Source organism: Cebidichthys violaceus, unplaced genomic scaffold (genome assembly GCF_023349555.1).
Source record: "Cebidichthys violaceus isolate CVI_PGR_0920_01 unplaced genomic scaffold, fCebVio1.0.p SCAF_3, whole genome shotgun sequence".
Lineage (NCBI taxonomy): Eukaryota > Metazoa > Chordata > Actinopteri > Perciformes > Stichaeidae > Cebidichthys > Cebidichthys violaceus.
Genome location: NW_027176483.1, coordinates 14649613 through 14668237, shown reverse-complemented (window position 1 = coordinate 14668237; position 18625 = coordinate 14649613). Strand labels below are relative to the sequence as shown.

Sequence of the window (18625 nt, the reverse complement as noted above, 5' to 3'; positions counted from 1 at the left end):
GTGTCATCCTCAACGTGTAACCCTAGAATAATATCATTACTGTTTGTTTGAGTGGTGTAGTCTATCAAACTGACCCGCCAGATGGTTTGTTACACAAAACCATCTGAGAAGCAATCATTGGAAACCGTTTGGAAAAAGGTCGGCACTTTCAAAAAAATACTTGGCAGGTGATAGGAGGAGCCATCTGTCAATCAAACTCTTGCAGAAGCAAGTCGGGAGAAGAGAATAACGCATCTTTTCCATCGTGTCGCTCTTTGCTCTTCTGAATAAAAGCCTGACAAGATGGCTCTTTCGCGTTGATCCAGCTGCCGTACAAGTTAAGTAGCCTTATTGCTGTAACAACATATACTTGAAAGAAGCACTCGGTTGGAAAAAAAAAAAAAAAAAAAAAAAGATGAAGCAAGCATATGCAGCTCACAAGTGTTCTACTCCTGTCCTACTTTCAAAATAAGCCCGGAGGAAGCTGCTACTGCATGTCCATCAAAGCAAACAGGTGGAGAGCGCATTACACAAAGAGAAAAATAACTGTCATAATGATCATAATAATACACCCGTATGAGTCATGCGGTGCCACACGCAGGGCTGCATATGTTGTCAGTTTTTCTTCAAACCCACACGGGCTCGTGTGCGTAGAGACACAGACAAATGGACATGAGCTCTATTGGCTCACATTCAAGCTCTCATTATACAAACCACAATACATCACTGAGGACAGCAAATACGGCTGACCAACCAAAATAATAACTTACTCGAGCGGAGCCACACTCGTGCCCTCGGCATGTGAAATCGCACATGAAAATGTGTCTCTGTGTTGCTATGGCTACCGACTCTTCACATCAAACGCATTGAGGCAGCCTCGTTTATACAAACGCATATATGTGCAAGTCACTACAACAGCTACGTCAACACAGCTCCCTATACACCGACTGTATGAAACACTTTGCAAAGTGCCTGCACTGACAGGTAAACTCTTGTGAGGTTAAACAGAGGACAGGATTGAAGGGTGGAGGAAACGGCTTTCTAAATGTCCTAAAGGCATGGTGTGTGTGTGTGTGTGTGTGTGTGTGTGTGTGTGTGTGTGTGTGTGTGCGCGTGTGGGGTTCTTCCTGCTGTGGGTGCATTTCCTCCACTGATGACGTCAGAGCTCTGCTGCAGTCAGAGGGAGCGCTGGGATTCCTGTAGAGTCTAAACAGCATCCCCTCTATTGCTGCACAGCACATTCCTGTGTCTGCGTTTGTTTTGTTTGTTGCACCGTGTGTGTGCGCAACTGTGTGGTTGTGTGTGCTGGATTTGAATGATAATAGAGGCACTGACCCTGAGAGATGCTTTACTGCTGTGACTCTTTTTCTCACTCAGAAACTGTCTCCTTTTGTGAGCCTGCCCCCCCCCCCCTCTTCTCCGTCTCTCTCATGTTCATCCGCGTCCCGTGAGTTACAGCTCTCAGACGCTGTTATGTATCTGCAGAGAGCCCGTAAAACAGGAGCACACAGTGCACACTAAAACACTAGCACTCAGACAAGTACACACACACACACACACACACACACACACACACACACACACACACACACACACGGCATAAAAAATAAAAAAAACACAGCAGCAACATCAGCTCAGAAATAAGCAGCTTTTAGTGATGAATAAAAAAAAGTCAACCATCTGGGAAAAAGAGATGAAACCTTCCCCTACTTCATCGCTCTTTCCCTTAATCACTCCATCACCTGTTCCATTAGTCAGGAAAGAGTGTATTAAAAAGGAGAAAAAAAGAAAGACAAATGAGAAGACACCAAGACAGAAATAACAGAGCAAAAAAGAAAGAGATCAAGTGTGCTTTTGACACCTGAAAATTATATTTTTTGTCAGTAACACTCTGGTTTGTAAAAGGCCAAAGAGTCATTTCTCTGTAGGAATATTCCTTCTGTACAAAGGCCTTCATCACAGCTTCTGACCTCACAGCAGTATGGAATTGGATTTACTGTCTCAGAGTTTTAGCCAATTTAAGGTAAATGTAAACGTATTATTTATTACAAAATACACATGAGCTTTACTTTGTTGGGCCTGTTTTCTTTTTCTTTCTTTTTTTTAAACCTACTAATGAGAGAAAAATAGTCGTATGATTTTTGGTTAGGTCACATGAGAGCATGTGGAACCTAAATACAGTGGAAATAGTTTTGGTGATGCATAATACATTATGAATACAGAATGTTTAAAGAGATACTGTGAGCATACAGCAGCTCATTAAAAAAAAGGTTACATCACATAACAAGGGGAAAAGCTGAATGCTTGTTGGTAAACCGTCAAGTATTCAGCTGGAAAAAGGGAAAATCCCAATGGGAAAGTGTGCTGGTGGTATTAAAAGATTTATGCTGAAATACTTTAACAAACCAGTACAGCACTACAAGGCCAGAGATTTGGAGGAAAATAGTGCAGACTAAACCTACAACTCAGGCCAGATGGGGGGAAACACAAAGACTCACACTAGACTCACTGCATCAATGACATCTCCCTGTGATCTGATTTCATCCCAATACATACAGAGGATTTGATGTGGCAGCAGACTCACTGCACTGACCCATTCTTTGATGAAGTGGCACCACAGGAAAGGCAAACAGAAGAAACAGTTTGTCTTGGCTGGACCACTGATGCGGTAACACCTGTGATCCAGGTGGTTTTTCTGTAAACTGGCAACAACACTCAAACTGAACCCGCCCTCCTTTTCTCTATGATTAACAGACTCCTTGGTGTTCCCAGCAGACATCAAATAAGTCAACCTGGCTAATATAGTGCTAATTCTCTTTAGTCTGGCCAAGTGTCAGAAGTCGGTGCTACAGAGACGAGCAGGTTGTTGGTTTGTGACCAGTCATGCTCATCTAACCTAATCTCATTGAGGGCTGTCTGCTTCACTTCACATGCCAAGCCACATCTCAGGTGTTTCAGGCATGGGCGACATTGTGCTTCATAGCCTAAAGAGCTGACAACAGAGCGAGTGGCAGGGAAAAACTCTGAATGCATCACAATTACCCTGCCCCTGCCATCTGGGATGCGCTGCACATAGTAAATGAGCGCACATTTTCATTCATGTACTTTTTCTTGGAAAACAGTCCAAGGGGAGTTGCCAGCAGGTCTGCCGAAGCAAAGCGGTTTCAAGTAATTTAAAAAAGCCATTCATTCACTGTATTCACTCTGTAAACGCAGTAACAATTCAATATGTAAAACTTCCAAAGTGATATTTTCACTTATATATTTATAAATTGCAAGACATCTCACGTGAGATGGACAAGTTGGCTTAATAGGTAAATGTAGGCAAGTCTGAATCTATGTGAATAAATATTCAATTAGGGGAAATGGGGAAAGTCACAAAATGCAAACAAAGTGTTTTAAATACAGCTTTTTAACGGGAATGTCATACACATAGCACATTTTGGAATCACGTCAAATATCGTAATGATAGAATGAAGAGAACGAAAACATTTCATCATACTGTACATTTAAGTGTTTAAAAGAAGATCCTGGAAGGCGGGCCTGTGACGAATGCGGCCGTGTGAATTGTACGAGTGTGCCGCAGTAGTTAGAAAAATGTACCAAAGTCAAGGTCACCGGCCCACCCGTCTATTTGATAATGGATAAGGTACAGCAGGGCAGACAGCAATGCAGGGATGAGCACAGAGCTCCCCCCCTGATCTGAGGACAGCCTGCCAAGGCTAGCTGAGCTGACAGCAACTAAAGCCGAGGCTCCCCACATGTGCTAATCTCCCAGATTTAAATGGGAACACAGCGCACAGAGCACAGAGCACAGAGCAGGGCAAGCCTGTCTGATCCATGACCCCACGTCTGAGCACACGCACAAGCACACAGCATGCGCACATGTGAAGACACAGTCATGCATTCATTCTCATTTCTACAGTCACGTGGAGCGGCGGGGCAGATAAACGGAAATAAGTCAGATAAAGGCAACTTGCATGTATGGAAAGCAACAGACGTTGATGTCGGCTTCAGATTGCAGGCACTTAAGAGCGAGAGAGGTGCGAGCACCAGAGAGAGACGGAGAGCATTCTCTCCCTTTCTTTCTTTCTTCACGAGGGCAGACTGGGAACCAGCAACAAGCAGGGGAAACCATGACAACCAGACAACCAACCTTGGCAACCAACTCAGCGTTCTCACAGTCGGAGCCAGACAGGCGGCTCAGCAAGGGTTAATCTGAGCTGGGTGAGAGAGAGGAGAGAGAAACAGGCTGATTGTGCCTACTGCTGTGCGCACAGACGTTAAATGCACTGTATGTCTTAAACGGCCCGCGTTGACGAAGAACCCCCCAAAAAAAAAATGTGGCAGCTGACTTAGTGACCAGCCACAAAAGTGCACAAAGACCGAGGCAGGTACGGAGATGTCGAGAAGCAAATCGAGCATGTCTTCTTTTTGCAACAGTGTGAAGTCATATAGAAATGTATCAATTGGGAGCACAGGTGAAAAGAAAAAATGGTTCTTCTTGAAATTCTCTCTGCTGCGCTGTAAGACTAGCACTGTGAAATTGTAAATATCATGAGGTGATAACACATTACACGAAACACAGCAGCCGAAAAGGACCGCGGATTCTCAGCGAGAGAGAGAGAGAGACAGAGAGAGAGAGAGAGAGAGAGAGAGACAGAGAGAGAGAGACAGAGAGAGAGAGAGAGAGAGACAGAGAGAGAGAGAGATTGTGTTTGTGTGAGCATGGATGTGTGTGCCATAAATGAGGGAAAATGGACCTGAGAACCATGCCGTCCAATTCTGCACGCTAGATAACACGGCAGAGAAACACTGACCATGGATGCTCACAGTTAGGATGAATCCAAATAGGATGCGATGGGGCCTGTCCAAAAGAGAGAGAGAGAGAGAGAGAGAGAGAGAGAGAGAGAGAGAGAGAGAGAGAGAGAGAGAGAGAGAGAGAGAGAGAGAGAGAGAGAGAGAGAGAGAGAGACACACACACACACACACACACACACACGCGTTCGTGGTCGGCCACTGAGACTGTTCCCAGCAATCCTTCATTTATTCACTGACCTCGCATCTAAAGATTGAGCCCTTTTCCTCCTCTGGAGGTCAGCAATAGAGAGATGAAAATCCGGGAGGAGGGGAGGATAATGAAGAGTATGATCAATACTTTGCCTTAATTAATAACCTCCACTGCAGTCAGAACATTCAAGATCGCTTCACGCTCACTCAGTTCAAGCTTTTTTTTTTGCCTTCTACTCCTCCTCCTTGCCTTCATCATTCTCTCTCCACCCCTCCTCCCAGTTCTCCACCTCTTTCCTCATCATTAATCTCTGAAAATCGTTGGCTACATACATTCCTCCCAATCGATGCAATTCCACCGAGGTCTTGTCTGATTTACCACATGGCTGAATCCCTGTATGAATCTTGACTGGCCAGGGGAAGAGGCACAGAGTGAGGGAGAGACAGGGGAGTGAGGCGGATGAGAGGAGAGGAGAGGAGCACTAAATGACAGAGACCATCACCATTATATAACTTCAGCAAAAAGTCACAGACAGTGAAGAGACTACAGTTCAAGTCCTGGTTCAGTTTACTCAAGGCATAATTTCTAAGCCACACCAACAGAATTGACTGTAATGCAGATGCAACAGCGCTCTTACTTGCATGCACACACATTAGGAGTTAAACATTCGTAAAAGTGCACACATAGACAACACGTGCACCAGCTGAGGCACAGACACGCTCACGGATACACTCCCACCATTTACGATGCATTTCGGGGCTCAGGGAGCAGGGCTTTGTTGGAGCCAGACAGTCGAACAGCTGAGATCACGCAGGCTTGGCTTCCTGCTCTCGCAGCTCTAAATCCAGCTTGCTAACGCAGGGTGCTACCCAGCTGGGAGCAACACGGCACAGCCACTGGGTCAGGGCTCCTCTGACTACGACCTCTGGGTCTATCGTCGCAGCCTTTCATTTATTTCCCTCACTTGACAATTTTAGGTCAAAGCTGCCAACTTTTTCTGGGTTATCTTTGCGAACACAGGGGAGATGGACACCTGTGTTTGAGCTTGACGCGGGTATCAAGATTAGCTAACAGAGGCTACAGGTCACCGGGAGTTGGAGCACTTGCACCGCTCACAAGCAACACACACTCACATGCACGCAGAGGCCTCGAGTTTCGGGGGATTTGCCAAGTGGTTTTTCATTGACAGCATCGAGTGAGCATTGCCCACTCACTTGTCATCATCAGGAATATCATGTGCTGCGAAACAGTATGGATCTCTTCCTCCAGACAGGAAATCTTTGGGAGTGCCCATTGATCGGAATCAACCATGCCCTGGCTCACCGGCTATAAATCAACGTCGAATTAGCGGTTTTACGTTACCGTGCAATGTACCAGACTCCCAGAACAATCCGGTTAATGTGTGTATGTGTAAATAAATGAAAAGAAAGACAAACGAGAGCTTTTCTTTCACCGTGTCTTAGGCTACAACAGCGGAGCCCACAGTAAGAGTTACAAACTGGCCGGCCCTTTGCTAACAGGGGGACAACAAAAACAGCTGGATGCTGGCTTAAATGCCTCGTAAGCCCGGTGAACCCAGAACAAGAACTCTCCAGCAGAAACACAGAAACGGAGAGCGCTGAACAGAGAAAGAGGGAGCAACACACACCATCACAGGCAGCTTTTTGTCAGATGAACAGTCAATGTGAAAGCCCCCAAAGCACAGATGATTTCACTCACTAAACGTCAATCAAAGAATCAAGGAGCCTACACATCAACCTCCAACGTTTAGCCTGTCAATATCCAAGTCCCGCTCGCAAAAAATAACAGGGACTTACACTGGATTAGCAGGCAGTGTTTTCCGCACAATAGGCCTCTATTCCACTAATCAACAGCCTTCAGGAACAAAGTAACGGCAAAGCACGGCAGTGTTTTCGTACGCATTAGTGGAACAGAGCGGTGATTCAGCCCGTCTTAAGTCATTGCACTGGCAAAAACAAAAATCCACAATCTTCAGCTTTGTCAAACAAAGCTGAAGATTGTGAAACACATGAAGTCTGTTACTATAAACCCCACTGTGATGGAGACATTCCACGGGAGTTCTAAGTTTCAACAAATGTTAACTCAGTTGTCAAGTTGCCGTCGCGTCTTGACGTCGATTAGAGGCTTGTGAGGCCAATAAAGCGAATGAGACAACCTAACAGAACACATGGGGCTAATTCAGGGTTGGATACAAATAGAAGTTGATTGGCAATTTTGCAGTGCGACAGCACAAGAGTTATGAGGAAACTGCTCAGTTGTTGTCATACCCCATACAGTACAGGACCAATACGAATCATCCCACAGGTTCTGCCATTCAAGCACATTAACTTTGGCTTGGAAATGGCCTCGATGTTTCTGGGGCTTTAGACCCAATCAGTAGCCAGCCATGCATGCACTCCATATCTATAGACCCTATCAGGCCCCAATGCACACCTGACAAAGAGGAAATCGTTGTACACATGACAAGTCTGGTACACACTGAGTAAATATTTTCTCATGTATACTGACATGCATTTGGATTTCTACAGTAACACTGAGGTGCTAAGTTAGAGTAAGAGTGGGCCAGCCCATACTACCTTTGGGCCACGTGAGTGCGTGAGTGAGTGAGAGCTGAGGAGACTTTGGCTGTGCAGGGGATTAGATCAGGAAGCCAAACCAGAACCACTGTGGTGGCCGTGTGTGTGTGTGTGTGTGTGTGTGTGTGTGTGTGTGTGTGTGTGTGTGTGTGTGTCAGGACAAGGCCTAATCACTTAATGAACACTGAAGAGCACCACTCCTCTGAGCAGGACAGCCAGATCCACCAGAGGCCTTCCGCTTTCACCCCTCTAATAATACCAGCCAAACACAGCCTGGGAAAGCTCATGGGGGGATTTAGCCCACTGGACGGTCCCAGCTGCCACTCATGATCGAGCCCCGGCCCATTGGATGCTCACAGTTGCCAGGCCAACCCTTTCCGTGGGGCCTGTGAAAGAGATCTGACGGCTTAACAAATGGTTAATGAGTGAATGGGATATTATGTCATTAATCTGAATAGGTTTGGCGTGGACTAGCTGCCCAGATGCCAGTAGCCAAATGATTTTTCTAACACAGAACACACAAATAATGCTGGGCCTCGTTATTGCTGCACATTTGAAACATGGACACTTAATAGAAAAACCAGGCACAGAGCATTCAAAAGGAATATCTTCTCATCGGAAATTTCCCTCCAAGTGAAACATCGCTGAAATTTGCCAAACAACAAGCCACGTGAGGGCCAAGCTGCTTCACACAAGCCATGATCCATGCTGACCTGTAGCTTACTATGCATCCCAACCTGCCTCAACACTCCGTGGATGATCTCAGAGACACTGTATCATTACACCCAGCAGACCACAGTGCCAGCTCAATACCACCATAAACAGCCATTAGGCGCTCTTGAGAGCAATCTGAAAGAGAGCCGAGTCTTGGCTGTGAATGAGAGCTCCTCCTGTAAACACACATGATTAAACAGGAATAGCAAGAGAAAGGGGAGACGAGCCCAAGTGTCAATACTGCTTTTGTTATGAAAGCACCAACTGGATAGCCTGCAACATCACACTGTGAGATCACACCACAGTCATCACCACGCTGCAGAGTGGAGCTACACTGAGGATGGATGCAACATGTTTTGGGATTTGCGCAGCCAGACTAAAATGTTCCTGTACTGTCCAACAGTCAAAGAGGGGCATCAGTTATGATGAAGGCACACACACACACACACACACCAGGGGATGGCAAAGAGACAAACTCCATTAATGAACACTGGGGACTCGCCAGGTGTATGAAGTGACAGGAGAATATTTCAGGAAAGCATACTGTTTGACTGAACACACATTACATTTACACGCAGCCACGGTTGCTCAGCATGACCAGCTGGACCGGGTAGGGGACGCAACGCTTATTGTAGCCGTTTTAGACAACAGATGGGAGGAAAATCTTTCAGCGGAGAGGGTAGAAGAGTCTCTCTCTCTCTCTCTCTCTCTCTCTCTCTCTCTCTCTCTCTCTCTCTCTCTCTCTCTGTCTTTAAAGGTGGTGAGCTTACGGAGCATGCTGCATCACCCTTGCCATCTCTGCCTACACAGGGCTGTGCCTGCCTCTCCTTATGGCTCCACTGGCTGCAGAAGGATTCTCACTATACTCAGTCTAATAACGCTACTGTTTAAGAAAGAAACACACACACACACACACACACACACACACACACACACACAATCAAGCCACACCGGGGTGCAAACATCACCTAAAATAGCATGAAATCTTAAGAGAATAAAGTCCTCTTTTAACCAATAATGTGCACATGTGCAACGCAACTTTGACAAACTGCACTGTCATGGCTGTCTCTGCTGAGATAAAGCATGTGCTCCTTATTAAGGAAGCCCAGTTACATTCCCTGGGGTGAACGAATGTAGAACAGCGTAGCTCTATTCCAGCTCTGTGAGCAGCCCCATATATGTAATCTGTCAAGGTTGGACCCGCGACTCCACATCGGAGGAAACCCAACGTATTGCAGTGTGAGCCTATAGAAGAAACGCCTGCCTGCTTGCCTCCCTGCCTGCGGGCTAAGAATAGATCAATGTATCAGGCAAATCGGGATTAACGGCGTTGTGCTCCAGTCACAGGACGCACACACACACGCACACACAGGGGACACAAAAAGTTCATTTTCATTGCCCATCGCTCTGTCATCGTTTTCGGCGTTGGACGGTGTCCACGTTGCTCTGCTGCTCCTGGATGCACACACACACACACACGCACACACACACACACACACCCAGTCCAACGCCAACGCACAAGCAACAAACCAACGTAAAGCAACATCACCTAAATCCACAACCCCTCGTCCCACCGTGTTAACAGTGATTATGTCAGCTCGCCGAAGACATAACAACCCCCCCAAAAAAAGGTTTAATTCCCCACAGGGCTTGGCAGGTGTTTGTAACTAAGCGGTTAGTTATTTATCACCTGCAGAACACACAGCCGGCCAAATTTCAACTCGCTGCGGAGCGCTCCCGAAAACAAATTGTGCAATTAAAAAAGGGGGTTGCAGAGAGCAAAGCTGTCCCAACTAACCTGTCTGTCCTTTCCCGAGCGTCTTCTCCAAACGGTAAGGTCCCACGTAATTGGCGTGTTGGGCACCGCTGTTGTCTTTACCGGACGATGACATGTCGAATCTGTGTGGAAATTGGACACTTTACAATAAAGCGCAGACAATTAAACACTCCTTGCTGGAGGTCCAAAGCCGCTGTTGTCTTTCCTTTTACTCCACAGCCTCTTCTTTTCCTCTCTCTCTCTCTCTCTCTCTCTCTCTCTCTCTCTCTCTCTCTCTCTCTCTCTCTCTCTCTCTCTCTCTCTCTCTCTCTCTCTCTCTCTGACGCTTTCTGTCTCTTTTCCCTCTACCTCACTCGCTGTTTGAGGAGGTGAGGTTCTCTCGTTCTCTCCTCTTTTCTCCTATCGCCGCAGACGAGCCGCAAGTGCCTTGAAAATCATTGTCGGTTGAAATTGCGCTGCCGCTGTGCGTCTGTGGGAAGTGCTGCGGAGCCGTCGGGGATGATTGGCAGCGGATCCAGCCAACCAGAGAGCCGAATGTGCTCTGCGCTGCCGCCCTGTTTCTTGTTGCTGGAGCATCTTTGCGGGGTTTTTTTCAGAAAAGTTGCAGGTTGTGATCAAGAGAGGTTAAAGCCAAATAAACTAAATACACCATTAAGCCTTATTATTTAAGAGCAATATGCAACATTCTACAGCATCTATGTATGAAAAAACATAAATTAAGGCCTTTTTGAAAATAGAAATATGTTTTGTTCACTGCTTTTCATCAGTTCAAATTCAATCCGTGTTAAGATGTTGACAACTTTTGTCAGACGTGTTGTAAGACATACATCTACTCTTTGAACAGTGACTGTTGTGTTTTTTCCACAGATAAGGTGAATAAGTTAGAATCTATGAATATACAATTATTAATCAATTCAAAAATGTAACTACAAGACACAAGATGCATTTCACTTTACTGATGAATCCATTTTCTATGTGCACTGGAGGTTTTTTTTTTTATTTGACAATGATTGGCCTCCAAACTGTCACAAGATCATCTTGCACATACATGTCTTAAACTAGATGAATGTGAAAAAATCCTTTATAGAATTCTTTATGCACACTGAATATCCAAGTGAAGTATAAAAAACACATTTTTCTCTTTAGTGATGTGTCTGGTGTTGTCATGCTGCAAGCTGGATTTCCCATGACTGTGGCCAGACTAACCTGTTACGGGGCTGTGGAGCAAAAACGTACTGGCCTCGGTGCAACGTGTAGACCTGTGTGCCCCGTTTACTCCAAATACCCATAACGACGAAGTGGAGCTTTAACTTCTCCCTGCTCCTTACTCGCTGGCATCAAACAGCATACTGATTTTTGTGTCTCATCATAAAGGGACGTAACAGGGCTGTACTTATGATAACAGGTAAAGCAGAGCCACAGCACTGGATGATGGGTGTGAAAGAACACAAAAACATATATTTAGTCAACCAGTAGTCCTATGCTGTAAAAACACTTAATTTGACTTAATTTGTGTCATTTAAACACTACTAAATAATTATGAATATACAATTAAATAACAAAGCCTATAAACATTTCGACATGGAGTCCCTGTACTTTTGGGGTGCAAATTCCCTAACAAATTTGAAAGTAATGAAATTACCAAAAGCAATTGACATGCAACGATCCTTTGGGGCTCCTGGGGAGAGTCGGGGCAGTTGTCTGCATTAGTTGGTAATTCAGCCTTGGCAACTGAAGTAAACTGAACTGTTGAAGCTAAACAACCATTACGACAAACACCATCTCTCTCCAGAAAGTCTTACAGAGTTTCTTGTCTCTGTCCCCTCTTCTTTCTTTTTCTGTGTGCTTTCCAGTGCTCTCTCTCACACGCACATATACACTTTCCACAAACACAACCGCACAGTGACCGCACAGTGTGTATGTGTGTGTGTGTGTGTGTGTGTGTGTGTGTGTGTGTGTGTGTGTGTGTGTGTGTGTGTGTGTACAGCGGGGGGAGAGTGTGTTGGCCCTCTGCTTCATTTCACACCCCACTGGTCTGAGACCTGTGACTGTGGCTCTGGCCTCTGTCTGTTCCTCACACCCTGAGAGAGTACAGGTGTCAGGGGACATATGCAAGAGGAACACACACAGCTACTCATGCACGCACACAAACACACTGTGTGACCTCTAAATATATGGTTGAGGGGGCTTCTGAAATATTAAGCAGAAGGAATTGCATCAACACCACACCGTAGGCTACTTCACAGCCAAAGATATTCCAGAAAGATTCCCAGGCTTCCCTCTTAAGACTCTACTGAATTATCATCATTGCATTTTAATAATTTATTGCATAGGAAATTACATTATTGTAGTGCGTCAACTAATGTCTATTCATCTTTCCACTGCATGCAACACAATATTGCGTGAACATAAGAGGAAATAAAATAATTTTGAAGGTATAAATTCTGTAGGTTGGAAAGAAATAGTCACAAATGGCCACATCTCAATGAATATACAAGCAAAGTAAGAGGAAATGCATTGCAATGCGTCACAAGAACATTTCCCTGTCTCCTCACTTTTCATTCACGAAGCTAAGTTAGCAAACTGCACTTGCCCCAGTTTAGTGCCTTTGAGGTCTGTGTCGAGCATGTGTGCCATTTCCCCTGATGCCCTTCATCACACTGGGAGCTGGGTTTGTGTGGGGAGGTGTGACCCAGAGTGTCACCCACGTGACTTCATGGTGCCAGGTGGACCAGGCATGTGATGTCAGCACCAGGTGCCAGGTGGGCACCATCTCAATAATGCATCATGCCCAGCGCTGGCACTGGCAGGCGCACCACTTTGAAGTGTTCCAGAAACATCTGTAGCTTGAGTTTTTCATTACCTTGCCTGTACCTCCCTGCTTCCCATCAATCCTTCTCCAGTCCTTCACGGCCTACATCCCTCTCTCCCTCTCCCCTGCAACGAAATTAATGAGAAGTCTCCCTATTTTGTGTTTGAGCTTGTGTGTTAGCGTGCGCACGCGAACGTGTGCTTTATGTGCATATTTACATGCGTTGGCCCAAACAACTACCACGTTGTAAAATTCAATCAACTGGATAAACAAAATTCAAAACATCTCCTTGTCTTCTGGATGTTTGTGGAATGTTCAGCAAGGCAAGAATTATCAAAGAGTCCTGTTAGATAGCACAAATTTACCATCCAACAGATAGCAATCGCCTGCAACTGCAGGCTCCAATAGGATGTGCATACTAATAGTCTCTTCTCAAACAACTGATCAAACTAAACAATGCTGTAATGGAGGGCTAGAAATCATGGGATGTTGTGTACAGTGAAAGACCTCTTTGATCACAAATATTATCAAGTTCATTTTTCTGTTTGCTGCTTCCTAGAGAGAGATGTGATGAAAGATAAGGTGTGCCAGAGATAGAAAAAAAGCAGAGGGAGAGATAGAGAGGGAGAGGTTTACCAAAAAGTAGAACACATTTGATGTGAGGCAAGGGTCCAATAACCTTCGGAGGGGAGAGGGAGCCCAGACTGCATAATATCTCCACCATATACTACTATACATGAGCAGCTTCATAGCAGAGTCTGACCGATTCAACAGGGGGCCATAAACACATTATGTTACACTAAATGAGTGCACATACTGTACACAACCCCATGCACAGACACACATATTGACAAAATACATACAGTAGTGAAGTCACAGCCCTTCAGGGTTGTACAAACTGGTTATTGCCAGCTAGCTGCATGCTAGAAAGCTGTTGGCCATTACTGGATTGGCCAGCATGGTGTGCTTGATTAATTAGTGTGTCATCCACATAGAGAGGAGACTATTAGTGTTCATCTGCAAACATTTAGAAAACTGGAGGGGTGGGAAATGAATAAAAGGGCAATGAAGGTGGATTTTGGGATTACCAGACCTCCGCCTGACATATATGAGTCATCTGTTGAGTGAAGCAAGGTAATGATAGAAAAAGGGGAAATACAAATTAATAGAAAAGCAATAGGGACAGAAAAAATGTGACAGCAAAGGAGAGAAAGTGAGAGAGTCTAATCATTCTCTCCTCAGGTGATCCTGTTTCTCATGATACAGATAGCTTCCCCTCCCAAAGCAAACACAAAGGATTGGTGGGGAGCTCCAAAAAGGGCGCACCCAAGGGAAACAATAGGACAGGTTACTCTTTCCATGTTCCCTGCTATATCTCTGTGAGATCCACATGACGGACTGCAAGGCTCTCACTTCCATCCTTCCTGTGAAGGTTTTTGTGCATGTAAGTCTGAGAGAATGAAAGTTTTGTCTGCAAAATAGAAAAAGCAATCCAATCCATATACCCAACAAATGTGTGACTTTTTGGGTTAACACAAGAAGGATGGTTCCATGTGCAGAGCAGCAGCGTGTCCTGTCCTCACATGCACGTCATCAAATCTCATAATTGTCTCGACACTGGGGGACACTTGTGCACATCTCCGAGTCTGCTGGAGGACTTTGGAGTGTGGTACACTTGAGCCCTGGCCACTTCTGTATGCAAATGAGTGCGATCACACACCAACACATGTGCATGCACACACATGCATATGTTCCACCACCCAGCACGTTCATGTATCATGAACACTGGTCGGGTGGTGTTCATTTCAAATGTCACTACAGTATGCTGGTTGTACACTGACATGCCCATGAGTGAGACTGTGAAGGGAATACTCACCAGAGGGAGTAAGCCTCTCCCTCACAAGCACAAGGATAGGCGGGCACACAGCTGCAGCTCCACTGCCCCCTGTTGGTAGGAAAAGTGCACATGCTTTCACTTCATCCCCATTGTCGAAATCTTCAGCCTCCCCCTCAGGGACATCCATAATGCTCCATAATCCATAATATGGAGACACTGATTGTTCCTCTACACCTATGACAATACACAATACCACCTACATTTTTTCAGGCAAGATCTTGGCTGAGCAACAAGACTATGTCTTGGATTTTCTCACATCTCACACTGTCTCGCAATCTCACCTCTCTCTACTGACATCACTGAATCACAACCACATCCATCTGACCCACTTTACCTCTGTTTCTTCTCCGTGATGCTGCAGCCCTGATCAGCACTGTTACCAGCAAAATATGCTGTAAAGGTGGATTTCTCTGTCCTATAGGGACAGAGAATTGCATCCCTGTTCCGCTCAGCAAATAATCACTTCTACAAGCCCTGAAAATTATAATTAAGCTCTTAAAACAGAAATAGGTGGACAGAGGAGCTGCAGCGAACGTAGTTAACTCTGAAAAAATACAGCAAAGGCATATTTGTTAGTTTTCATTCACATATACATGCATGCACCGTAGATACCTGAACATTTACACAAACAAACACAGACACACACACAAAGCAAGCATTTCCTCTTTAATTATAGCTTCTTGCCATTACAAAGAGCATAATTGCAGGATAAGAAGCAAACTGTTGTAATCATGCGAAGGGTTTGGCTGTGGCGTTGGATAATTAGGTTGGCTGCGTGTGCCTCACTAATCACAGGGACATTTAATGGCAGCATGGGGTGAAGGACTAAAACAACCGCATTTAGCTGTAATAAATTCACTAATCACTGATTCAGCATGCGCAATCCCTGTTGTCTCTCTGGCTCATTATCAGTTTGAGTTTAGAGAAACACAACATAGTCAGAGTACCAGAATATAACAGTCCCTCCTCTGTTATCACTCCATGTTGTAAGCTTCCTTGGTGTACATTCTTACCATGTATTTTAAACACTAAACAAGCACCAGCCCCTAGGTGCTTATTGTTTATTCAAGATTTAGTGTCCTGCACATTTGCTGTAGTTTTAACTTTACCAATATGAACTGCATTTAAATAAAATGTAATTATTTCTTCACACTTTTCCCAGTTAAGCCACAGTTAATCCCCTAACTGACCCACCGCAGTTTCTTGCAAACGGTCTGACCTGACAAAAGAATAACAGGCATTTTTAAAAGACTATTTGCCAACACCCATTTAGTCTGTATTAAGAGCAAGTTGCTTGTGGGGCTGACTACACAGGTGACCTTTCCCTGTCGTAAACTGTCTGCGTACCCTTGAAAATGACTCACACACACACACACACTAAAGCACGCTTTTCTCTCTAGCCAATTTAAAATCTGCTTCTGGCAATGTCATTCGCTCCAGCGTTTAGAACCCTGCGTATGTGTGCAAGCTACATGATATAATAGACTCACTTGAAAGAAAAACATATGGCACATCATGTACCTTGTACATTGTAATGCATGAAGTCTGGTTTCTCCACCACTCCCCAAGCCGTATGTGTGAGCTCACACATGTCAGAAACAGAGCAGTGTATAAAACAATCTTTCCATTTTTACGCTCAAAAAAGAATCTCCTCTCATCACTATGAGAGAGGCTAATTGGGGAAGCAGTTACGTCAGAAGATATTAGACGCCTCATTTGAAGATATCCAAAGAAATGTTCCTTGGGGACATTAAACCTGTCTTGTACTTGCTGAAAGGATAATAAAGAAAAATATATTCCAAAGAGCGAGAGGAGAGAGGCTGATTGGGCACTCCTCTGTCCCACAGTGCAACATATCCTCTGCTATATATATATATATATATATATATATATATATATATATATATATATATATATATATATATATATATGTGTGTGTGCTATACATATTATTCTTGATTTTGCAGTGAGTGTAAACTCGACAGACATACTATAGATACAATTTCATGTGCTGTGTCAGCATGAAGTGAACTTGTCTTACATGGACATATGATCATGCACATGTGTAAAAAGATGTATGCATATGTCTGCATGTCTTGTGTTGAAAGTGCTCTTGTATGATATCAATGTCCCGCTTGAACAACACCATCATGGCCAAGGTCACGTCACCTCTTTGTGTGAGCAGCAGTAACATGTTTCTAGGGTCTTCACTGGCTTTAATTGCCAGCAGGTCAGGCTGCAGAGTTCAAATGGCCCAAGGCTCTACAGAGAGAACTAAAACCCCATTAATCATCAGATAAATGGAGATACCCTTTTATCAAATGACTGATGGCTTCTGGATGTCTGCTATTATGCTGTTGAACTGAAACTATTAGGTGTCCCATTTACAGTCTACAATGGACTAGGTCAAATTTACCAGAGAGCAAATACAAACACATGTCTGAACTAAATTAACTTCTCCCTACACCCTGGCATTGTAACTGCATTATAGCTATCACAGGAGTATGATGGTAGCTAAAAATTGCCTCCATAATGTCCAGGAAATTAGGCTCCTCTTTCTTTAAAACATCCCCAAGTAGCTAACAATTCAAAAACAATGTGGTTGCCACTTAAGGTAATGTGGTAAACATATTAGATTCTTGACAATAAGCATTTGAAAGCGACATTCAGGGAGACTCTAGAGGTACAGCAGTTTAGACTGGAGACACTGCTCAGGTGACACAAACATCAACATAGCATCTTGTCATTTGAACAAGAGCTTCAAAGTCATACTGCAGTAACTTCCCGTGGCTTTTGTCTTTGTCTCAGAGGGAGGGATGGAGGGAGGTTGAGGGTGGAGAACGGAGGTGGGGGTGAAGAGAGCGAGATGGATGGAGAATGGGAAGGAGGCGACAGATGTGGGCGATGCAGGGGTGGCTCAGGCTGTCGGGGACGAGCGACAGTGGCAGATGCATTACCAGCGCCATCGCCATCCCTGCTGACGCCGGACTCTTTCCGTTCCACACACACATGCACACAAACACACGTGTGTCTAAGTTGATTGACGCCAGCGGTTTGGCCCCACACCAGGCACAGGGGGTAATGACTGTCACCCCTTTTTTCCCATCAGCCCCCTGCCTTAATCAACACACACTGGGAAGCATATACACATATGTGGTATTTTCTCTCCTATTCTCTCCTTCTCTTTCCTGCTCTCTGAAATGTCAGGCTGGCATGGGGTTGTGTGGGGTTCCTCCGGAGAGCAATAAAAGCTGATTGGAGTTAAAACAGTTGGTCAGGCCTCCCCGCCCCGGCATCTGTTGGATTACAGTCAGCCAACCTGTCATCTGTGAAATGAAGGCCGGTATGGGAGGAGAGGGGAAAGGCCACAGGAGGGGACAGACGGACAGAGCGAGAGATAGAGGGATGTGTGAGACAGGGAGGAGAGGGGAGGAGCACACAGATTGGTTAAGCAAAGGTTATGGTGAAAAAATCTATTTGACATCATTTGAAAAAACAGTTAATTTGTCCTCCTTCTGCTGAAGTTAAACAAGCAGGGGAAGACAAGGCGATCAGAGACAAAAACAGGGATGGGTGAGGGGTCAGACGTGGGGAAGGACAGACACACCTGACCTTTAGGTGAATCATTTCATCTCCGTCCTCATGTATCATCGCCTCTGAGCAGTGGGGGTGAAGAGCAATCCCTTTGACCCCCACCCACCCCCCTTTGCTTTAACCCTCCATTGCATTGCTCTCTGCTGATCTCTCTCCGTCATCCGCTGCTGAACCCACCCACCTCCTCCACCTGCTATATCCCCCCCTGAGGGAATCATTTTCACTCTAACAACTTCAATTAACC

The 18625-nt window shown here is 45.1% G+C and overlaps 1 protein-coding gene across 5 annotated transcripts in view; it reads right to left on the bottom strand.

Annotated features, from left to right (window-relative positions):
• The window catches only part of brsk2a (BR serine/threonine kinase 2a), a 155196-nt gene extending 144671 nt beyond the window's left edge, over window positions 1-10525 (bottom strand). For 4 of the 5 annotated variants that reach the window (XM_068723283.1, XM_068723281.1, XM_068723280.1 and 1 more), the window contains exon 1: window positions 10100-10525. In XM_068723283.1, coding sequence (XP_068579384.1) covers window positions 10100-10193 — 94 coding nt within the window. In that variant the 5' untranslated portion in view covers window positions 10194-10525. The remainder of the gene's footprint in view (window positions 1-10099) is intronic. The other variant, XM_068723279.1, reaches the window with a different exon arrangement.
• Between the last annotated feature and the right edge of the window lie 8100 nt (window positions 10526-18625).